This window comes from Macaca fascicularis, chromosome 7 (genome assembly GCF_037993035.2).
Source record: "Macaca fascicularis isolate 582-1 chromosome 7, T2T-MFA8v1.1".
NCBI lineage: Eukaryota > Metazoa > Chordata > Mammalia > Primates > Cercopithecidae > Macaca > Macaca fascicularis.
The window spans coordinates 84,783,796-84,804,050 of record NC_088381.1 but is presented as its reverse complement, the minus strand read 5'-3'; the positions used below and the strand labels follow the sequence as shown (position 1 = coordinate 84,804,050).

Below are 20,255 nucleotides of genomic sequence, written 5' to 3'. Positions count from 1 at the left end.
GAGGATGGCTTGGGCCTGGGAGGCAGAGGTTCCAGTGACCTGTGATTGTACCACTCACTTCAGCCTGGGCAACACAGCAAGACTCTGCCTCAATGAATGAATGAATGAATGAATGAATGAATGAATGAATGAATAAAACAATATTACTTTACTGTGTGGTAGAACTCAAAATGAACTCAGCACATCCATATGTAATACTAAGGGTTTAAAAAAAGGAAAAAACACTTTTTGTCTCTCTGAGCTTTTACAGATGGATATAACGTCCAGATAACTATTCTGTAGTATCAACACCACAGTTAATACATATTCTGATTACACAGAAATGATTCTTGATGTTAGCCCCCAAAACACATATATAAGCATGTAAAGCAAATACAACTAAAAATAACTGTGGGAACAGAGCTCTTCTGGAGAAAGTTCTGAAGTCTGAAATAGTGACTCATATTTTTACCATAAATGCAACTATTACTATCTCAACCATAGAAATCATCAAAGTAAGGGCTGGATATAGATTTTAATCACCATAATGTAGATTATGTCACATAATAGAATTAGTCAACTGAGTGTTTCAAAATCCTCAAGTTACTTTAAATTGCTCATACTCTGAGGGTCTACAGAACATTTCACAACTAACCTAGCAAACTGCGATCTTTTCCCCACTTCTGTAAGACTTCCAACCACAAAAAAGAAGCAATACAAACTTCAGTAAAACTGCAAGACAATTACCATTGGATTCTACTAAACTGCAATTATCACCTCTAGAAGTAATTAGCCAGCTCCTTACATCTATGAGATTTCCCATAATGATTCCTAGAGGTATAATTAGGATCACAGGCATGTGGGGACCACTCTGTAATCATAACATTCTCTAAACCCCCAATCACAATTTACATTTGAAAAACACTTGGTTTTTATGACAAAAAGGTATGTGTATATATATACGTGTATGTGTGTGTGTGTATATATGTATGTGTGTGTGTGTGTATATATATATATATATATGAGTCACTAAAAACTCTACTTATCAGCAACATAATGCTTTATAATGGTTCCAGATGTGGGCCCCAGATCAATAGCATCAACTTCACCTGGTAACTTCTAAAAAATGTAAATGGTCAGGTCCCACCACAGACCTACTGAATCAGAAACCCTGGGACTAGCTCTCCACATGAATTCTGGTGCACACTATGTTAAAAATAATAATAATAAATAAGTCAGGCACAGCAGCCCACGCCTGTCATCCCAGCACTTTGGGAGGGCAAGGTGGGAGGATCGCTTGAGCCCAGCAGTTCAAGAACAGCCAGGGCAACATAGTGAGACCTCATCTCTATTAAAAAAAATTAAAAAATAAAAAAATAAAGATAAATTAATCACTTACACTTACCTTCCTGAGAGAACAGGTAACACCACTCAAACAAATGGAGGATCAACTGGAAAGTTATCCTAAAAAGCAAATAAATAAGTTTAATTACTTTTAAGAACATCCTTAATGCTACACTATTTAGAAGATTTTAAAAGAAACTATAAAAGAAAATGTACATTTATTATCAGATAAAGGGTGAGAGTCATAAAGGTAAACTTAGTACCAAAAACCAAATGAAACGAAAACCAAAGCAAATAAAAATGAAGTTAAAATCAGGCCCAAACAGAACAGTGTTATTGTAAACTTATGAAACACATGAAGGGGTTCCACTTCAATAGAACTGTATAAAGGAACCATTCCAATAAGGATAGACTAGGTAATTTAGATCAATCTTCTGACTGAGAACTAGAGAGGTGGACAAAACATAATGATTACAGGGCTGAGAAAAGGGAACACCAGAGAACAAGGTCTTCTTTTTCCCCCTTGGGTTTTCTTCCAATGACAGAAGAGACAAAGAACAGGTTAAAAAGCTGACCTAGAACACACAGCCTCACAGAGCTCACAGGGAGATAAACACTGGAGCTCAGCGTCCACTGAGGAGGGGCCCTGCTAAGTCTCCCGCTCCTTAGGTTGGGATCCTGAAGAACCAACTGCAAATTGCCCTAACAGGGAATGATGGCCAGCTTTAATCATCTCAATCCCTGATTGGATGAGACAATCCCGGGTTGCTAATTTCCAAGCCCCTGGCAGGGGCAAATGTAAATCCTCTCTGGAGAAGAATACCATCCAAGGCTTCAAATTAGTTCTACAATTTTTCATATATAATGTCTATCACTAAAAATAAAAAGCCACACGAGACTGAAAGATGACATAATAGAAAACAAGAGAAGTAAACAACAGACACAAAACCACAAGGAATTGAGATAACAGACTTTGCAGACACACTTTAAAATAACTCTGCTGAACATGATCAAGGAAAGACAGGACAAGACTGAAAACCTGGCAGAGAAATGCAAATTATAAAAATGAACCATATGAAATTCTGCAATTTAGAACTATCACAACCGAAATTAATAACTTAATGGATAAGTTTAACCACAGCAGTAACCTAGCAGAAGAGAGAGTCAATAAACTGGAAAAAGGTCAGAAAGACAAAAAGGTAGAAAATAGAGAAAACAAAAGGCAACATATTGAAAAGTTTATAACATACGTAGAGCCCTGGAAGAAAAAAAAGAATGGGACAGAAGCAATAGCTGAAGATACGGTTGTGGAGAATCTTCCAAAACTGATCAATGACTTCACAAGATTTAACCACCATAAACACTTCAAGAGAAACAACGGAAGCTAGCATAAGAGAATGATATTTTCAAGGTGCTGATAAAGGAAACTGCCAACCTAGAAACTTACACTTAATGAAAACACTCTTCAATAATAAAAAATAAAGGAATTTTTCTATCTGCAGACTCACACTAAAGGAAGTATTAAAGGATAGTTTCAGAGGAGAAAGAGGATCCTCGATGAAAATGTGGAGACTACAGAGCATGAAAAAGAGCAAATATGCATGTAGATCTAAGTGAATATTGACTAATTATATAATTATGTGTAGGGTTTTAGATAGTATAGACTTGAAATGTATGAAAACAGTAGCACATATTTGGGAGGAAGGACATGAACTCAGTGTGCTAAGGTCCTTGTATTGACAAGGAAAAGGAAAAAAAAAATGAATCTACAAGTTTATGTTAGACTTTCACACATCAAGGACATATTGTAACTATAGGGTAATGAAGAAGAATAAGAACTATGCTGACAGAGGTAGAAAACCAGAGTCATCAAAAAGTCTAAAAGAAAGACAACATGGAGCACAAAGCAAGAAAAACTAATAGGAATGGCTCATCGATAAGATGGTAGACTCGAATCCAAGTATCAGCAATAACTAATTGGCCTAATTAAAAGACAAACATCATCAGACTTGATAAAAGTATATGAAGAGAGGAAGATGAGACAGAAAATGAAAGAGGAAATCTTTTTCTAACTTACAATAGAAATGTAAGATTATCCACAACATACCAACTTAATGACACAAGATACCAACTTAATGATCGCTACTATAGTCTACTTTCAAATAAAGTAGCTCACCTTTTATCTATAATTTAACAGACATAATGAAAAGTATACAGGTTGATGTAAAGCTTGGTAAAGTACAACTTCATTTAACCTCCTATTATTTAGATCTTTAAATATGTGAATCCCTAAAGAGTGACTATAAAACCCCTTAATTGATTATGGGTGATTGAATTTATTTTAAACAGTTCAGAATAACTCTTCTACATCAAAACCTGGGGACTCTATTCCATAAACTGTATCCTGGACCTCAGGAATCCAAATCTTACAGGGAAAACAAAAGTTGAGGGTGACTGTTCAAACGAAGTTTGAGTTACCTTAGTATATATTAACTCTGAACCAGACTCTCAGGCTCTACAAAAATCTCATGAAGTTATCTGACTTCCCATTTAACATCTCAGCCTTCTAAGTTAATCTTAAGGATGAAGAACATTCTCTTTTTCAAAGACTACATCACTAGATGAGTCTAAATAGTTACAAGTCACTTCCTTATATTGAGTTGAAAATCACCTCTTTGTAATCTGACTTACTAGTTCTTGTTTTATGCCCTGTCTTCACCAAAAACAAATAAAAACTAATACTTCCATATACATACTCTTTCAAATAGTTGAAGACAAGCTATCATGAACCCCCATGTTTTCCTCTCCAAATCCACAATTTCACCAGCTATCCTAGGACGTGGAATAGAATGAATTTCTTCCCAATCCTGGCTGCTATTCTCTAAATAAACCTAAACTTATCTAAATAGACCCTTCTTAAAGTACTACCTCAAAATTCAATTCAGTAATTCTGATGTTGCCTGTAACATCAGAAGACAACTTCCTTAAAAACACAGCAAGTTGGATTTACCAAGTTGCTGTCCAGGTCACATTCCCTCCTGCCCTCACTGCCATCTTTGTGTTATAGTTTATCTCCAGTTCCATTTTGCTTAGTATTCATGATGCTCAAGTTGTCACTGTGGACATCAGAGACTATAAACATATATTGTTCTGGCTCCTTCCTGTACATCTTTCTGAGTCATACCTGCTATTCTCCAAAGTCTGTGAATCCCGATACTAATAACTTGGCAATTCAGTTTAAGGTCCTCTTCAGAAGGTCAGTTAGCTCAAGGCAATCACATTCTTCCCAGGACTCTTAAGAAATACTCCAACCCCAGAAAAAGGCGTTTCTTTCTGGTATCAGGAGCCATGGGCCACAAACACAAATCCAATAGAATTTCAGCCATTTACCTCCCAGATCGTCCTCTCCCTGAAGTCCTAGCTAGAGCAGGACAAAATAATGAAAACACCACCTGCAATCATCAATCCTCCAGTTTCCTGGTCAATATTTCATATTCCCTTCAAGATACCTCCCAAAGAGGGCGTGACAAGGGAGGGGCACACAGGGTGCTACAGGTACTGATAAAGATCTATTTCATACACACACACACACACACACACACACACACATATATATATATATATATATATATATTATTTTTTTTTTTTTGAGATGGAGTTTCTCTTGTCACCAAGGCTGGGGTGTAATGGTGCAACCTCAGCCCACTGTAACCTCTGCATCCTTGGTTCAACTGATTTTCCCACCTCAGACTCCCACGAAGCAGGGCTTACATTACAGGCACCCATCACCATGCCTGGCTAATTTTTTTTTGTATTTTAAGTAGAGATGGGTTTTCACCATGTTGGCCAGGCTGCTCTCGATCTCCTGACCTCAAGTGATCTGTCTGCCTTGGCCTCCCAAAGTGCTAGGATTACAGGCATAAGCCACCACGCCCAGCCAAAGGTTCTATTTCTTCAGTTTGGTGTTGGGCATATGGACGTATGATTTAATGTTTTAAAAAAGAAAGATAGCTTCCTGTTTTTTTGTGTGTTTTGTTTTTTGTTTTAGGCCTGCATGCTTCATTCACTCCCCCATATGAATCCGTAAAGAAGTAGCCATTAGCAACTTCAGTCAATATATACCGGATTCATACTTTAGGAAGACAACCAGTTGACAACCACAACAGTTTCTATGATAACAAAAGTGAGAGAAAATACTGACATTAGGGTCATTTCAAGAAAGTTCAATCATAAGATATAATCCCAAGAAAAAATATACACACAAAAAGGGAAGTACAAAGGTTTTATAAAACTACTATTATCCTCAGAGTAAGAACAATAAAGTATTGTTTTATGTCTGTTTTTTTCATCAAAATACCTCAATATAGCCATAGATTTTAAACCATTACATCCTATCTAGATTCCTTATTAGATCATTAATATTTCTTCTAAATTCCATTGTTATTCCTTTGTAACGTTGATTTTTAGTATCTTAAAAATGCCTTATTAAATATAACACATACATTCAGAAAAGTACATAAAATATACCTTAAGGTATACCTTAACATGTTATCGTAAATTATTTGCCCACGTAACAACCAACCTGCTCCAGAAATATATTCCAGCCAGTATCCAAGAAGCTCACAGATGTCCCTTTCAGGTCACACCTCCCTACCTCTCACCTGGATGGCCTCCTTACCCTAACCTCGATGGAATCACCTCTTTGTTCTTGATAGTTTTACTGCCCAAGTATGGATCCAGAAATAAGTGTTTCTGTGTTTTCTTTTCATTTTTTTAACCCTAAGAAGCCTTTTTAGAAGTTTTCTTCCTAATTCTACCCCCATTCCCCTGTGGTGGAATTTCAACACCACAGATATATTGTATGTCGGTTTATGTTATATGACCCTTTGGAGGGCAGCAGACCATTATAATAGGTAACGTTTTCTTTTACTCTAAAGACCAATTTTCACTCCACTGCAGGTGACACTGCCTCCACTAAGAATGAATGTCCTAACCAACCTTAGTTTTGCCTATTTTTGAGCTCTATACAAGGGAAATTGTACAAAATAGGTTTTGGGGGTCTGGTTTCTTTTGCTTAACATAGTGTTTAAGGTTCGCCCAGCTGGTCCCACTTAGCTGTAAGCCTTTTTATGAATACCACAGTTCTTCATTTTCTTGGAACGACCACTTGGGTTATTTTCTGTTTGGGGCTATTATAAATGATGCTGCTCTGAACATTCCCATCTCCTCATGCCTACGTACTCCTTTCTTGTGCAGTGAATATCCACAAGATTCCTGAACCATAGTGTATGAGTATCTTCCACTTTAACAAATTGTTTTCCAAAACACTTGTACAAATATACACCCCCATTCAAAAAATAGAGAGTCCCGTAACAATTTTCTTACCTTAAAAGATAAGTTCAGCAAAATATCTCCCAAGCCTTCTTTTTCTTTTAAGATCTGAAGATCACTGTGCAAAGGACTATCAGGGTCAACCCTAAGAACCACAAAACAAAAAACAGTTCAAACAAAAAGGTAATTTTTTTTCAACTAACTCAAAAATGAACCAATCTGAAAGCTAAAATAGAGCACCTAGGGTAAGTTCCAGAAGGAGAAGATCTTAAGCTGCTCTATACCCCCAGGAAAAATAAAGGTCACTATAGCTTCCAGCTCCTTCAGAATAAATGTCCAAAAGAGATCATAATAGCCTAAATCTAATCTAATAAGGAGGTTCAGAGTTTGCAGTCATTCTAAAGGAAAACAGTCACATGTATATAATTTTCTCAAAAATTCAAAAGAAGTTTAATATGCCTTCCTAAACTTGTATTATTAGCCAAGGGGTTCAAGGAGAACAATTTGCCATGGATGGAACTATGAAAAGTTAAATCACTAAAAAAACGGTATTTTTCTACAACTGTCATATATATACATGTCCAATATGACTTCCACTCCCCACTCCCCTGGCCTGTTTTTATTTATTTATTTATTTATTTATTTATTTATTTATTTTTTTAAGAGACAGGATGTCTTGCTTTGTCACCCAGGCTGGAATATAATGGTGCAATCACAGCGCATTGCAGCCTTGACCTCTCAAAGCTCAAAACCTCTTCCTGTCTTAGCCTCCCACCACCCCCAGTAGCTGGGACTACAGGTGTACTCCACCCATACATTTTAAAAGTAATAACATAACTATCCCTACAATAAGAGTTGATTATGTTGCTTTCAAAACTGGGGGAAAAGTCATAAAAATCAACTTGGCAATCATTCTCTGTATAATGAAACGTATTACTCTTATTTACTTTCCAAGCAATATTGCTCAAGCTTGAGCTTTTTGCTAGAAGATAAAAAATATGTAAGAGTTCACTCTATCAGGAAAATGACAAAAAGTTTCTGACGGACCTATAAAAACAATTTCTCTAAATCCAAAAAACAAGTAAACTCATCCTATCTTACCCCCTACATCTTTTGGAACTTGGTTGCCTTTGAATTTCACAAAATTAAGCTAGTAAACATTTCCATTTTGGTCCACTTTTAAGAAATGACATTCATAATCTGACAACAGAAAAGAGCAAAAGAACAAGAAGAAGAGCAGGGATTTAGAGATCCTTCCCTGTCATGTAACTCTGTGATCTGTATATGTCCCTGAGCTCTTTCATAAGTCTATCTGAAGCGTGCACTGACCCAGACACTGCAGCATGAAACACAAAAGCCTCTGTTTACCAGGGTCTACTGAGCCAACTAATCTAAAGATTTAAGGTATTTCAACCTGATCTATAAGATTACAGTAGCCAGGCATGGTGGCTCACACCTGCAATCCCAGCAGTTTGGGAGGCCGAGGTGGATCACTTGAGGCCAGGAGTTTGAAACCAGCCTCAACAACAAGATAAAACCCCATCTCTACCAAAAAAATACAAAAGTTAGCCAGGCGTGGTTGCACGTGTCTGTAGTCCCAGCCACTTGGGAGGCTGAGGCAAGAGAATCACTTGAACCTGGGAGGTGGAGGTAGCAATTAGCTGAGATGGCACCACTGCACTATGGCCTGGGCCACAGAGTGAGACGCCATCTCAAAAGAAAAAAAAGGAAAAAGATTGCAATAAAAATGGATCACCATGGCCGGGTGTGGTGAGTCACACCTTTAATCCCAGCACTTTGGGAGGCTGACATGGGTGGATCACAAGGTCAGGAGATCGAGACCATCCTGGCTAACATGGTGAAACCCCGTCTCTATTAAAAATACAAAAAATTAGCCAGGTGTGGTGGCGGGTGCCTGTAGTCCCAGCTACTCGGGAGGATGAGGCAGGAGAATAGCATGAACCTGGGAGGTGGAGCTTGCAGTGAGCCGAGATTGCACCACTGCACTCCAGCCTGGGTGACACTGTGAGACGCCATCTCAAAAAAAAATAAAATAAAATAAGGATCACCATTCAACATTTTAAGAAGTAAAAAAAAAAAGTCCAATTAAATGAAGTATTATGAAGTTTCAAGAAAATATAAAACCAGATACAAGTCTGGTTGTTTTCCTATTTCTTATAATCTGAAAAACTCTAACCAACATGCTCTGACCACCATGGATTCACGATAGGATAGAAGTCAGTATGAGTCTATTCCAAACCCCAGCAATTTTTGAAAATAATAGAAGACACTCAAGGCGATACATTACTAACTAAAAGAGACTTCCATTCATAAGACTACGAGCAAGAATATTACACAGTCTAGTTCACACATTGAGACACTAAGAAACGTGTGCCTACATGCTACTTGTTTCCGCTTTTCAGTGTGGGGACTTCTCTAAAGATGAAAACACATCGGTATCTTATCCTAAGACTAAATAGAAACGGAACTACTTGTTAGTAATGTGAAACTAAAGGTTTTAAAGACTGCACTATTCTTTGAAAAAGAAAAAACAACAAGTTTACAAATATATTACTTCCTAGCTATATAACCATGAGCTCATTTCCTAGCTATAAAATATGAGAAGTTTCTCCTCTCTAAAATATGAAGAGCACCTATTTCATACAGCGGCTATGAAGACTAAATCAGAAGATATATAAAGTATAAAGTACTTAGCATAGTATCGGTCATGCAAAAGTGTTCAATAATTTATACTTGTTTTGAAGATAACTCAAACTGGAATTGATCACAAGACATGGAAAGTACATTAATTCAAATGCTACAAACTTAGTTTTATAAATAATCAAGATATGAGAAATTGACTAAATGTCTTTCGTCTATGAAAAATTACTAATTAAATTAATATATAACTAAGACTGAATGATGGCGAGTAATCTTTCTGGTTTCAACACTTGGCATCTACTTGCCTAACAATTCATTCCCTGTTTTGGAGAACCTGTGCCCAAGACAAAGTAACTTGTCCTTGGATTTTGTGGAGTTGGTAAACAGCTCTAATAGAAGGCAGGAAGTAGTAAGTGTTCAGACTATCATCTGACGTTTCTCTACTCTGTCCGAGCATTTCATGTATATACACACAATATTCTCATTTATTTTTCACAGTAGTCATCCAAAAGGTATGTACTGTTTATTCATATTTTAGAGTTGAGCAAAGTGAAACCAAAAAGGTGTGTTTGTCACCAAACTCAGTGTTCTTTTCACGTCCTGCTGCTTCACATAAAAGAGGTGTTAAGTGAAAAGAGAAGAATTATTCTTGGTTTGGTGAGAGCAGGATGGACCAAAGTCAGCCTCAAGAAGGAGAAATAATTTGAGTTGTTTTGTAGGAGAGAATGAATGTGAGTATACAGATGCCACAGAAGGAAGGTAAGCAGAGAAAACAGCATAAACAAGCCGGAACGGGGCATATACTGGGATCAGAAGGTGGTTCCAGGATGTGAAGAGCAGATGAACAGGGTAAAAAGTGGCTATTCTTAGATGAGAAAGATAACCTTGGGCAAGAAAACATATGACCATGGCTACGCACGGTGGCTCATGCCTGTAATCCCAGCACTTTGGCAGGCCAAGGTAGGAGGATCACTTGAACTCAGTTGTTCAAGACCAGCATGGTCAACATGGTGAGACCTCATCTCTACTAAAAATCAAAAAAATTAGCCTGGTGTGGTGGCACATGCCTATAGTCCAAGACACTTGGGAGGCTGAGGCAGGAGGATTGCTGGAGCCTGGGACATCAAGGCTACAGTGAACTATGATTGTGCCACCACACTCTAGCCCAGGTGACAGAGCAAGACCCTGTCTCAAAACCAATAAACATATGACTGAATCTACCACTAAGGCGGGAATGGAGGAGGAGAGCAGCTGAATTTGGCAGGTTCACAAATTGCCTGGTATCAACTATAATTACTTAAACAAAAAGTCCAGGCTCTAGCTATTTATACACACTTACACATTTAAATGGTCTTGCCTTTCAGTCTTCCTAATTTTCTCTACTACTGCCAAATGTTCTTTTTCAGTTCCTTCATCCTCCAACTTTTTCCCACTAATAGGCTCTTCTTTCATCTCACAGTGATCTCAGTCTTCTATGTCCTGCAAAAAGAAGAAAAATGTTAGCTTATTCAACCTATTTTTCTTCAGCAGTTTCTTACGCCAAAAGTTAAATTATTCTTGACTCAATGGGGGAAAAGAAACAGAATATATCTATCCTATGGGGAGAGAGAAAAAGCCCCCACATTCCATTCAAGAGGCTCCCAGCTTTTATATCCTATATTTTATTTAAAAGCTAGGCTCTGGGTAAAGCAGATTTCAAAGCTTTATAAAGTCATAGGTATTATGAAATAAGTCATCATTTATTTATTTACTTCTTTAATTTTAATTCACTTTTTTAAAATAGAGTCTCACTCTGTCACCCAGGCAGGAGTATAGTGGGGTGATCTCTGCTCACTGCAAACTGCCACCCAAGTTCAAGAGATTCTCATGCCTGTCTCCTGAGTAGCTGGGATTTCAGATGTACACCTCCACGCCCAGCTAATTGGTTTATCTTTTTAGTACAGATGGGGTTTCACCATGTTGGCCAGGTTGGTCTCAAACTTCTGACCTCAAGGGATCTGCCCACCTCGGTCTCCCAAAGTGCTGGGATTACTGGCATGAGCCACCATGCCCAGCCAAGGTATCTTTTAAATCTCCTCTTAAGAGGAACCATTGAGACAGTTTAGCAGCAGGTGTCAAGAACCTTAACAGTTCATAGTTTGTTCCAGAAACTTGACTTCTAGAATTGTATTCCAAGAAACTAGTCTAAGATGTAAACACAAATTTAGGCATAAGGATACCTATTGCAACCTTGCAACCACAAAAACATACACAAAATCTATATGTGCAAAAATAGCAAAACAGTGAACTCGATTCCATGAGATATTAAGGGGCCACTGAAATACCAACACAGCATAATTTCTCCTGTATCAAAAAACTTTGAAATGAAAAATGGAATACACAAAGCAAAAGAAAGAATTTAAATTATGCTGAAATATGCACAGAAAAAGACCAGAAGAACTTATATTGAAATGTTCCTTTCAATTAATTTTAGTTGTTATCTCTGGAGACATTTGGTGCTTTCCCCTAATTTCAGTTTATGGTTTTACATAGTAAGCATCTATTGACATTAATAACCAAAAAATGAGTTAGAAAAATAATTTGATTTCAGGTGCTCGGGAGGATGAAATAGAAAGCTCCTTTGAGCCCAGGAGTTTGAGGCTGCAGTAAGCTATGATCATGCCACTGCACTCCAGCCTGGGTGACAGGGACCCTATCTCAAAAAATAATAATAATTTAAAAAGAATTTGAATAACACCCCCCAGAACAACATCTTTATTCACATCATTCTGCTCCCTCCCTCCCATACTATCTGTTCTTACACATATACAAATATATGCAGATTTTTTAAAATCCTAATTTGCTTCAATTACCTTAGTTTTCTACTTCAAATGTCAAAATCTCTAAAGGAATAGCTTATATTCATCTCGATTTTTTTTTTCCAAGTCGGCTAATTCACTGATTTCTAGACCAGGTTACTGACTATCTTCACTCAAACTCTGCGCATGACTCTATATGTCATGGAGCTCCCTTCTCCCCGTGTGTACCTTTTGGACCTGACCTTCCATCCTACGCTTATTTTCCTCACAATGCTCAGAAATGCCTTTGGTCTGTATTTCCTCCTATACCTTCAACCTCAGTCATGTTCCCATCCACAAAACTTCTCCACCTAAGTATTAATCAGCACATCGCAAACAGAATTCAACATATCTTTTTAAAGCAATATCCTCAGCACACTATTCCCTGCTTAAGGTCTTCTTATCAATAATCACACCAAATAGAAACACACGCCTGTCTCGAATTCAAGACTTTTAACCATCTGCCTTTTCTGGCCAATCTTGCTTTCCATGACTTCAACACATCAACTTTCCTTCTCAAAAGAAAAGCATCAAATACATCCAAACACACCATGTCCAAGGTTGTTCTGGGCCTGTTCCCACGTTCTTTTAGGAGCCTAGAATATCTGCTTTTCAGCTGTCCTCATCTGACATCTCCAAAGTCTAGTCGCTTACCTTTCTAGATTTCCTTCAAAGTTGCGGTCCCTTGTTTATTATATTGTGAGGGGAAAAATGAAAGGGTACGTGATCTTTAGTACAATGGCCGCCTGACCCACGGAAAAGGTTTAATGTTTTCATGCAGTTTATTCCACCTCAGCTAAACTGCAAAAAAACATTAAAACAAACTCCCATTCTAATTGGACAATTCTAAGAAGTATTTTACTCCCAGACTCATAAAACAAGCCTACAGCCAGGCACAGTGGCTCACGCCTGTAATCCCAGCACTTTGGGAGGCCAAGGTGGTGGATCACTTGAGGCCGGGAGTTCAAGACCAGCCTGGGCAACAGAACGAGACTGAAACTCTACAAAAAATTTTAAAAAAATTAGCTGGACGTGGGGCACCTGCCGGTAGTCCCAGCTACTCCGGAGGATTGCTTGAACCTGGGAGTTCAAGGTTGCAGTGAGCCCTAACCACGCTACTGCACTCCAGCCTGGGTGACAGAGAGACCTTGTCTCAAACAAACAAACAAGTCTACCACAATACTTCTTTAGTTCTGAAACACTCTAAAAGTGTATTTTAGATTAATAATTTCCAAAAATAGAAAATGAAAGTCTGAATTAATTATAAGACCCCAAACAGAAAATATCTTTTATTTTTATTTATTTATTATACTTTATGTTCTAGGGTACATGTGCACAATGTGCAGGTTTGTTACATATGTATACATGTGCCATGTCGGTGTGCTGCACCTGTCAACTCGTCATTTACATTAAGTATATCTCCTAATGCTATCCCTCCTCCCTCCCCCGACCTCACAATAGGCCCTGGTATGTGATGCTCCCCTTCCTGTGTCCAAGTGATCTCATTGTTCAATTCCCACCTATGAGTAAGAACATGCAGTGTTTGGTTTTCTGTTCTTGTGATAGTTTGCTGAGAATGATGGTTTCCAGCTGCATCCATATCTCTACAAAGGACACGAACTCATCCTTTTTTATGGCTGCATAGGATTCCATGGTATATAAGTGCCACATTTTCTTAATCCAGTCTGTCATTGATGGACATCTGGGTTGATTCCAAGTCTTTGCTATTGTGAATAGTGCCGCAATAAACATATGTGTGCACGTGTCTTTATAGCAACATGATTTATAATCCTTTGGGTATATACCCCGTAATGGGATTGCTGAGTCAAATGGTATTTCTAGTTCTATATCCTTGAGGAATTGCCACCCTGTCTTCCACAATGGTTGAACTAGTTTACAATCCCACCAACAGTGTAAAAGTGTTCCTATTTCTCCACATCCTCTCAAGCACCTATTGTGAAAATATCTTTTAAAACAAGACCATAAAATTCACATATCTTCTATTTGGTCAATGCAGAGACAAAGATCTTTGTTCTGAAGTTTGAATGTAAATGCAAAGCTTCAGAGCCTAAAAACATCTAAAATTATATCCAGAACTGACAACTGGCCTAGGTTCAATGTCGTTGGAAATTGCTCTACTAAATTTGCTACCATTTGTATGTGTTCTTCCAAAATTCAGGTGTTTCTAATGTGATGATATTAAGAGGTAGGACCTTTAAGAGGTGATTAGGCCAAGAGAGCTCCTTCCTCCTTAATGGGATTAAGGCCCTGATGAATGAGGCTTCACACATGGGACTAGCTTGCTCTCCTGCCCTTCTGCCTGCTACCATCTGAGGACGCAACAAGAAGGCCCTCAGACATTAAATGTTGGTATTTTCATCTTGGGCTTCCCAGTCTCCAGAACTGTTATGAAATAAATGTCTGTTCTGTATAAATTACCCAGTCTCTGGTATTCTATCATAGCAGCATAAAACAGACTAACATAAAATTCCTTGATGATTTTTCAACAAGAGACAGTTTCACTACTTCTGGTGAGTAGTCCCTAACATGTTCTCAAATTCTCCTTTTACGCAAACATAACACTTTTTAAACTTAGTAGTTCCTCTTCCTAAAAATAACCAAATGCAGGTTAAGGACTGATTAGTATAAAATAGAAATAAAGCTTTCATGCTAAAAGTTAACGACTTTTGTTTTCCACAAAATCCAATCCAAAGAATTCAGATAAAGCAATTTGCTCAAAGGTGTATCATCAGTTAGAGGTAAATCCAGAGTTGAGAAATTACATTCTATTCCAAATACAATGTGCTTTCAATTATTGCACATTAATAGTAGTTTAGAAAGGAAATTTATGGAATTACTCAAATCAAAAATGACAACATTTATGAAATGCCTTTCTTATCCTACTTTAGCCATCTCCTTTTCTTCCTCTTCCTCTGAAGTCACTTCTTCTGTTGCCCCATTCTGAAACAGAGAAAAAATCTGCCAGGGTTACACAGGCTGAATACAGGCTAAGTCCATTAGAAGACTGGTGCCATAGCTTTAGGGACAAACTCTCAACCATCTGTCACTGCAGTGCCGCTATCAGAGAGCTTATTAACATTAAATGTTTATTTTTAAATCCAACTTTGATTTGACAAACAACAGTTATCAGCTTTTAAAAACGGAACAGAAAATAAAAGAATTAGGAATAAAAAAGCAATCAAATATAAATATAAAATATAAAAAATATAAGTCGAATATAAAGCAAAACTGAAAAAAGTGTTAAAACAGAATCTAATTTAAAATAAGAAAACATTTTACTTACATGGCTATGTTTATAAGATCAATGGCTTATTTTGTTTAAAATAAATATCACAAACTATCCATTCCCTAAAATAACTACCTTTTTAACTTTTAAAAGCCTGAATCATTATATAAATTCAATTGCCTTTCATTTTAAAAGATCAGATGTATGATTTATAGACACTTCACAAAACTAAGAATTATGAAATGATTACCACCTTCCTAAAAGGCAAATTTTAGTTTTAAAAACATGTTATTTACTACAAAATACCTCTCTGCAAGACAGAATTTACCAACTGACACAATTGACAATCATCAAGTTTAGAAATGAATTTAATGGGGTTTTAGGAAGGGCCTTCATACCCAGTTTGGGCAATTTCAAAGGATAAGCTTCCTGGCCACCGTACGGTATATAAATGCATCTTTAATCATGAAGGCCAGTTGAGGTTAGAACCCAGAATATGTAACATATCAAGAAACTAGGATCCAGAGATCCAGTAAGACCCACAAAGGTCTCAGTAGTTTCTAAGCATCTGTTCTCAGATACTCTGATGGAGGAATACTTAAGAAAAACAACCCATGATCACAGAGGGTGTTAGAACTCTTCTGGATTAGTGAGCTGGAGAATGCCGTGTAGATAAACATACCCATGCAGAATTAACTTGTATTTCCTTTAAATCTGCATCTCTTTAGACATTCTTTGTCTTCTAAAATCTAAATGGAAAAAGGAAGCAAGCAGCAGCTTCCAAAATGTAATTCACCCCTTCTTCATTTCCCTAAATTGATACATTCCAAATCAAACTATTCTGGGTATCTAAAGAATATATACTTAGCCTACAAGTCCCAAAGATTTTGGTTGCATCACTGATTGAAAGACCATTTTTGAAATGCTCATTTCAAAGCCTACCCAGAGAATCTGCTTTGTTGTTGTTGTTATTGTTGTTTGAGATGGGTCTCACTCTGTCACCAGGCTGGAGTGCAGTGGCAGGATCTCGGCTCGCTGCAACCTCTGCCTCCTGGGTTCAAGCGATTCTCCCGCCTCAGCCTCCCGAGTAGCTGGGACTATAGGTGCATGCCACCACGCCCAGCTAATTTTTGTATTTTTAGTGGAGACAGGGTTTCACCATGTTGACCAGGATGGTCTCAATCTCTTGACCTCATGATCCGCCCACCTCGGCCTCCCAAAGTGCTGGGTGGAATCTGTTTTAAAAAAGCTCTCTGAGGTGATTCTGACATGCATCCATGTCTGTAACCATCAGCCCAGTTACTATCTTTCATTTTACAAAGGACAAAGCTGAGCCCCCACCCCTCAAAAAGGGTAATTTAATCAAAACAAAAAGTGAGTTAGTGTTGTGAAATCCTAAGATGAATTTCTTTTCAGGATGTGGCCTGGTCCTCTTTCCAAAACCCCACCAAAATGACAGTATTTTATTGAAAAGAATAAGTCTGCCGCAGCAGCAGAAAAATAACAAATACAAGGAGAATACCCTGAGTGAACCAAAACCACAGGGACATGCTGGAAGACACAAAGCAGACTGAATCAGACTGCTGGGCTTAGCAAGCCACAAACCCAATCCAAATAATGGAAGGACTACTTTTTTCCAGAAGAATCTAACATTCTTTACTGTACTTCTCCCAACTACAGTTGGTAAGGATCACCCTCTATTGATATAGGAAGCCTATCTTGATGGCTTCTTAATGTGAGTGTGAAATCCAGAGATAAAAGACAATCTTTTTAATATAACTCAACACAGCAGCAAAATCTTGAAAGAGACACCATCTCTGCCTTTTAACTCAGGAGCTAGAAAGCTTTCCTGCCAGCACCTCCCCATCCTCATGCCACAGGATGAGCATGAGTCTGCAAACCAGGAGAGGGAGGCCACAGCAGAAAAGAGTGACAATTCTGAAGACACCTGTGATGGTTAATACTGAGTGTCAACTTGATTGGGTTGAAGGAATCCCAGCACTTTGGGAGGCAGAGGTGGGTCATTTGAGGTCAGGAGTTCAGGACCAGCCTGGCCAACACACTGAAACCCCGTTTCTACTGAAGACACAGAAGTTAGCCAGGCTTGGTGGCGGGCGCCCGTAATCGCAGCTATTCGGGAGGCTGTCGCAGGAGAATCGCTTTAACCCGTGGACTGTCAAGAGACATAGGTTGCAGTGAGCCAAGATCGCGCTACTGCACTCCAGCCCGGGTGACAAAGAGCCTGTCTCAGAAAAAAAAAAGAGCGAAGTCTCGCTCTTATCCCCCAGGTTTGAGTGCAATGGCTGGATGTCCGCTCACTGCAACCTCTGCCTTCCTGGTTCAAACGATTCTCCTGCCTCTGCCTCCCAAGTAGCTGGGATAAAGTCACCTGCCACCACGACCGGCTAATTTTTTATATATTTTAGTAGAGACGGGGTTTCACCATGTTGGCCAGGCTGGTCTCCAACTCCTGACCTCAGGTGATTCGCCCGCCTCAGCCTCCCAACCTGCAGGGATTACGGTGAGCCACTGCGCCCGGCCGGAACACCGAAAAGCTTAAAAGCCTTTCCCCTTCCCCGCCTGGGCTCAAAAAACGCCGGAGCCGCTCTGCACCGCCCTGTCGCGGTCCCCGGAGCAGGCCGGCTGACTCGGGCGACCCTGGCTCCCGAGAGGGCTCCGGCCACCACGGGCTCCCACCTCTGGGCGCGGGGACAGGGGCCGAGACGGGCCAGCAGCCCCCAAGCCTGCCCCGCGCCTGGAGCCGGAGAGACGCGCCCTCCGCCTCTTCCCACCCAAGCCTCCCTCAGTCCCGGGGGAGGGCCGGGTTAGTCGCGGGAGAAAGGGGCGGGGAACCGGGGTCTCTCCCGGGCAGGCACCCCTTTGTTCCGGGACTCCAGGCGCCCCCTCTCCGCCCTCACCCTGCCCCGCGAGGCCTCGGCGCCTCACCGTCATGTTGCAGTGGAGCGTGAGCCGGCGGCTGCGGGCTCCTGGTTCTTGTGGAAGACAGATGCCAGCAACTTCAGTTTGGCCTTGAGCCGGGACACTGACATCTTCCACTCATCTCAGGCGGGAGGGGCGCGGAACCGGAGACTGTCCTGAGCCGCTGTTGTGGCCGCGACCACCCCGCGGGGCCGCCCTGCAGAGCTCTCCCAGCTTCCCCGCTCGCCGCCGCCTCCACCCTCCTGGGAGCGCCGCTGGAAAATTGCAAGAGGCACCGAGGAGGCCTTGGCAGGAGCTGTGTGGAGGCCTGTGGAGCTGCTCCCATTGTAACCGACTCCACCGACGGGAGGCGCGGCTCCTGTCAAGCCATAGTTTAAAAGGGCAACAGCACCACCGCCCCGCTACCGCCTGGGAAAGGGCTGCCCGCATCCCTGTCCCAGTCCGGGTCGCCCCTCGCCGCTCAACCCGGCGTGCCCCGCGCGCAGCCGTTTTGGCGGGTGCACGAGTCCAGAGCGTGCGCGCGCCTCCGGCTTCCCCTTCCTCCCTTGACCCAGCACCTTTCTGCCCAACCCATCTGGTCCCTTCCTCACACTGGCTGACTGGAGGCTTAGGGCGGCACAACCACCAACTCTCTCTGTCTCTCTCTCTCTGTGTGTGTGTGTGTGTGTGTGTGTGTGTGTGTGTGTGTGTGTGTGTGTGTGTGTGTTTGCGTGTGTCTTTCTGTCCGTCTCCCAAAGGAACAGAGCACTGCTGAGTTGAGGCTGATTATTAGCTCGTGGACTGTTAGCAAAATACAGTCACAAGAAGGCTGTGTGCTGATTTGTCTTTTGCGGTGACATCATGTTGCTCATGTTTTATGTTTTTCAGAGTTCATTAGTTTCTATTTGTTCTCAGTTAATATCTAGTTCAAGAGATTGTGTAAGTAGAATACCCCCAAACTGAAAGTCACCTAGGTAAAACATAGGAAAAATATGTCACCCATTTAAACTATAGTTGAAAATGTGTACACGTTAGTTTTGTGTAGCCAACACTGGATAATGGGTAAGGGCACAGGATCCCAGGGCTAGACTGCCTGGGTCCAAGTTCCAACTTAGCCACTTGCTGACTGTGAAATACTTGACAGCTTTAAGCCTCAGTTTCTTTGTATTTTTTTTAACTTAATCCCAAATGTGATAGTAAGTCTCAGTTTCTTGATCTGAAAAACAGAAATTATTCAATGAGAGTCTATGTGAAAACTTTAAAGTTTTTAAAGCCACTGCCTGACTCAGGAAAGTCCTCAGCTTTCGCTGTTAAAGTTTTAAAAGCCACTTTAAAGTTTTTAAAGCCACTGCCTGGCCCAGGAAAGTCCTCAGCTTTAGCTGTTATTAGCTATGATTATTATTGTGTTGGCTACACGTGCATTAACGAGGCAGGAAAATGCTCAAGGATAACAACCAAGAATCCAAATTATCTCATCAGACCAAGAGGGAGGCATATGTATGCATGCTTATGTTTCAGCTCAGAGCCCTTTGTCTAGAAGGCTCTTGAACTCAGAGGCCCAGGCACTATCAACTTTGCAGTGGAGCCATCACTTTTGTTGATCAATGAAATTGACATAGTGCTTTTTTTTTTTTTTTTGCACCAATCATGTGCCTCAAGCTAACTGTGTCAAGAGGAGCATGCTTCAGATGGCTGGAGTGAACAATTCAACTTGTGGAGGAATGAGAAATGTTACTGTTGAGACAAGAAACATAAAACCCCAGGGTAAGGTAGGAATCACTGAAAGTCAGGCAAAGGAACCGGCATCCAGTAATGAGTTAGGCTTTGCCGGCTTCTGGCCCTACAGATGGCTCTTTGGAGAGGGAGAAAATTAAACCAGGCCTGAGGGCACAGATCCTAAGGGAATGCTGGCAGCTCTAGGCTGTCTATGGAAGAGA

The 20,255-nt window shown here is 40.1% G+C and overlaps 2 protein-coding genes across 4 annotated transcripts in view; both read right to left on the bottom strand.

Moving 5' to 3' along the window:
- The window catches only part of LOC102141490 (golgin subfamily A member 8C-like), a 31,571-nt gene extending 27,164 nt beyond the window's left edge, over positions 1-4,407 (bottom strand). Inside the window, 2 exon segments of the mRNA XM_073998451.1 lie at positions 1,385-1,409; positions 4,334-4,407. Of these exon segments, the coding sequence (XP_073854552.1) occupies positions 1,385-1,409; positions 4,334-4,407 (99 nt within the window).
- Positions 1,379-18,826, bottom strand: LOC141407252 (ubiquitin-conjugating enzyme E2 Q2-like). 3 transcript variants are annotated; one of them, XM_073996841.1, is made up of 6 exons: positions 18,346-18,826; positions 15,057-15,113; positions 10,655-10,794; positions 6,709-6,799; positions 4,508-4,744; positions 1,379-1,443 (listed from the first exon to the last, which is right to left on the bottom strand). In XM_073996841.1, the coding sequence occupies exons 3-5, from the start codon at positions 10,765-10,767 to the stop codon at positions 4,619-4,621; spliced, it is 330 nt and encodes a 109-aa protein (XP_073852942.1). In that variant the 5' UTR covers positions 10,768-10,794; positions 15,057-15,113; positions 18,346-18,826; the 3' UTR covers positions 1,379-1,443; positions 4,508-4,618. The 3 variants fall into 3 exon arrangements, 2 of the variants coding, with proteins under 2 accessions (XP_073852942.1, XP_073852943.1); XM_073996842.1 differs by lacking the exon at positions 15,057-15,113; XR_012415485.1 differs by lacking the exon at positions 1,379-1,443 and having other exon boundaries at positions 4,612-4,744; positions 10,673-10,794.
- Between the last annotated feature and the right edge of the window lie 1,429 nt (positions 18,827-20,255).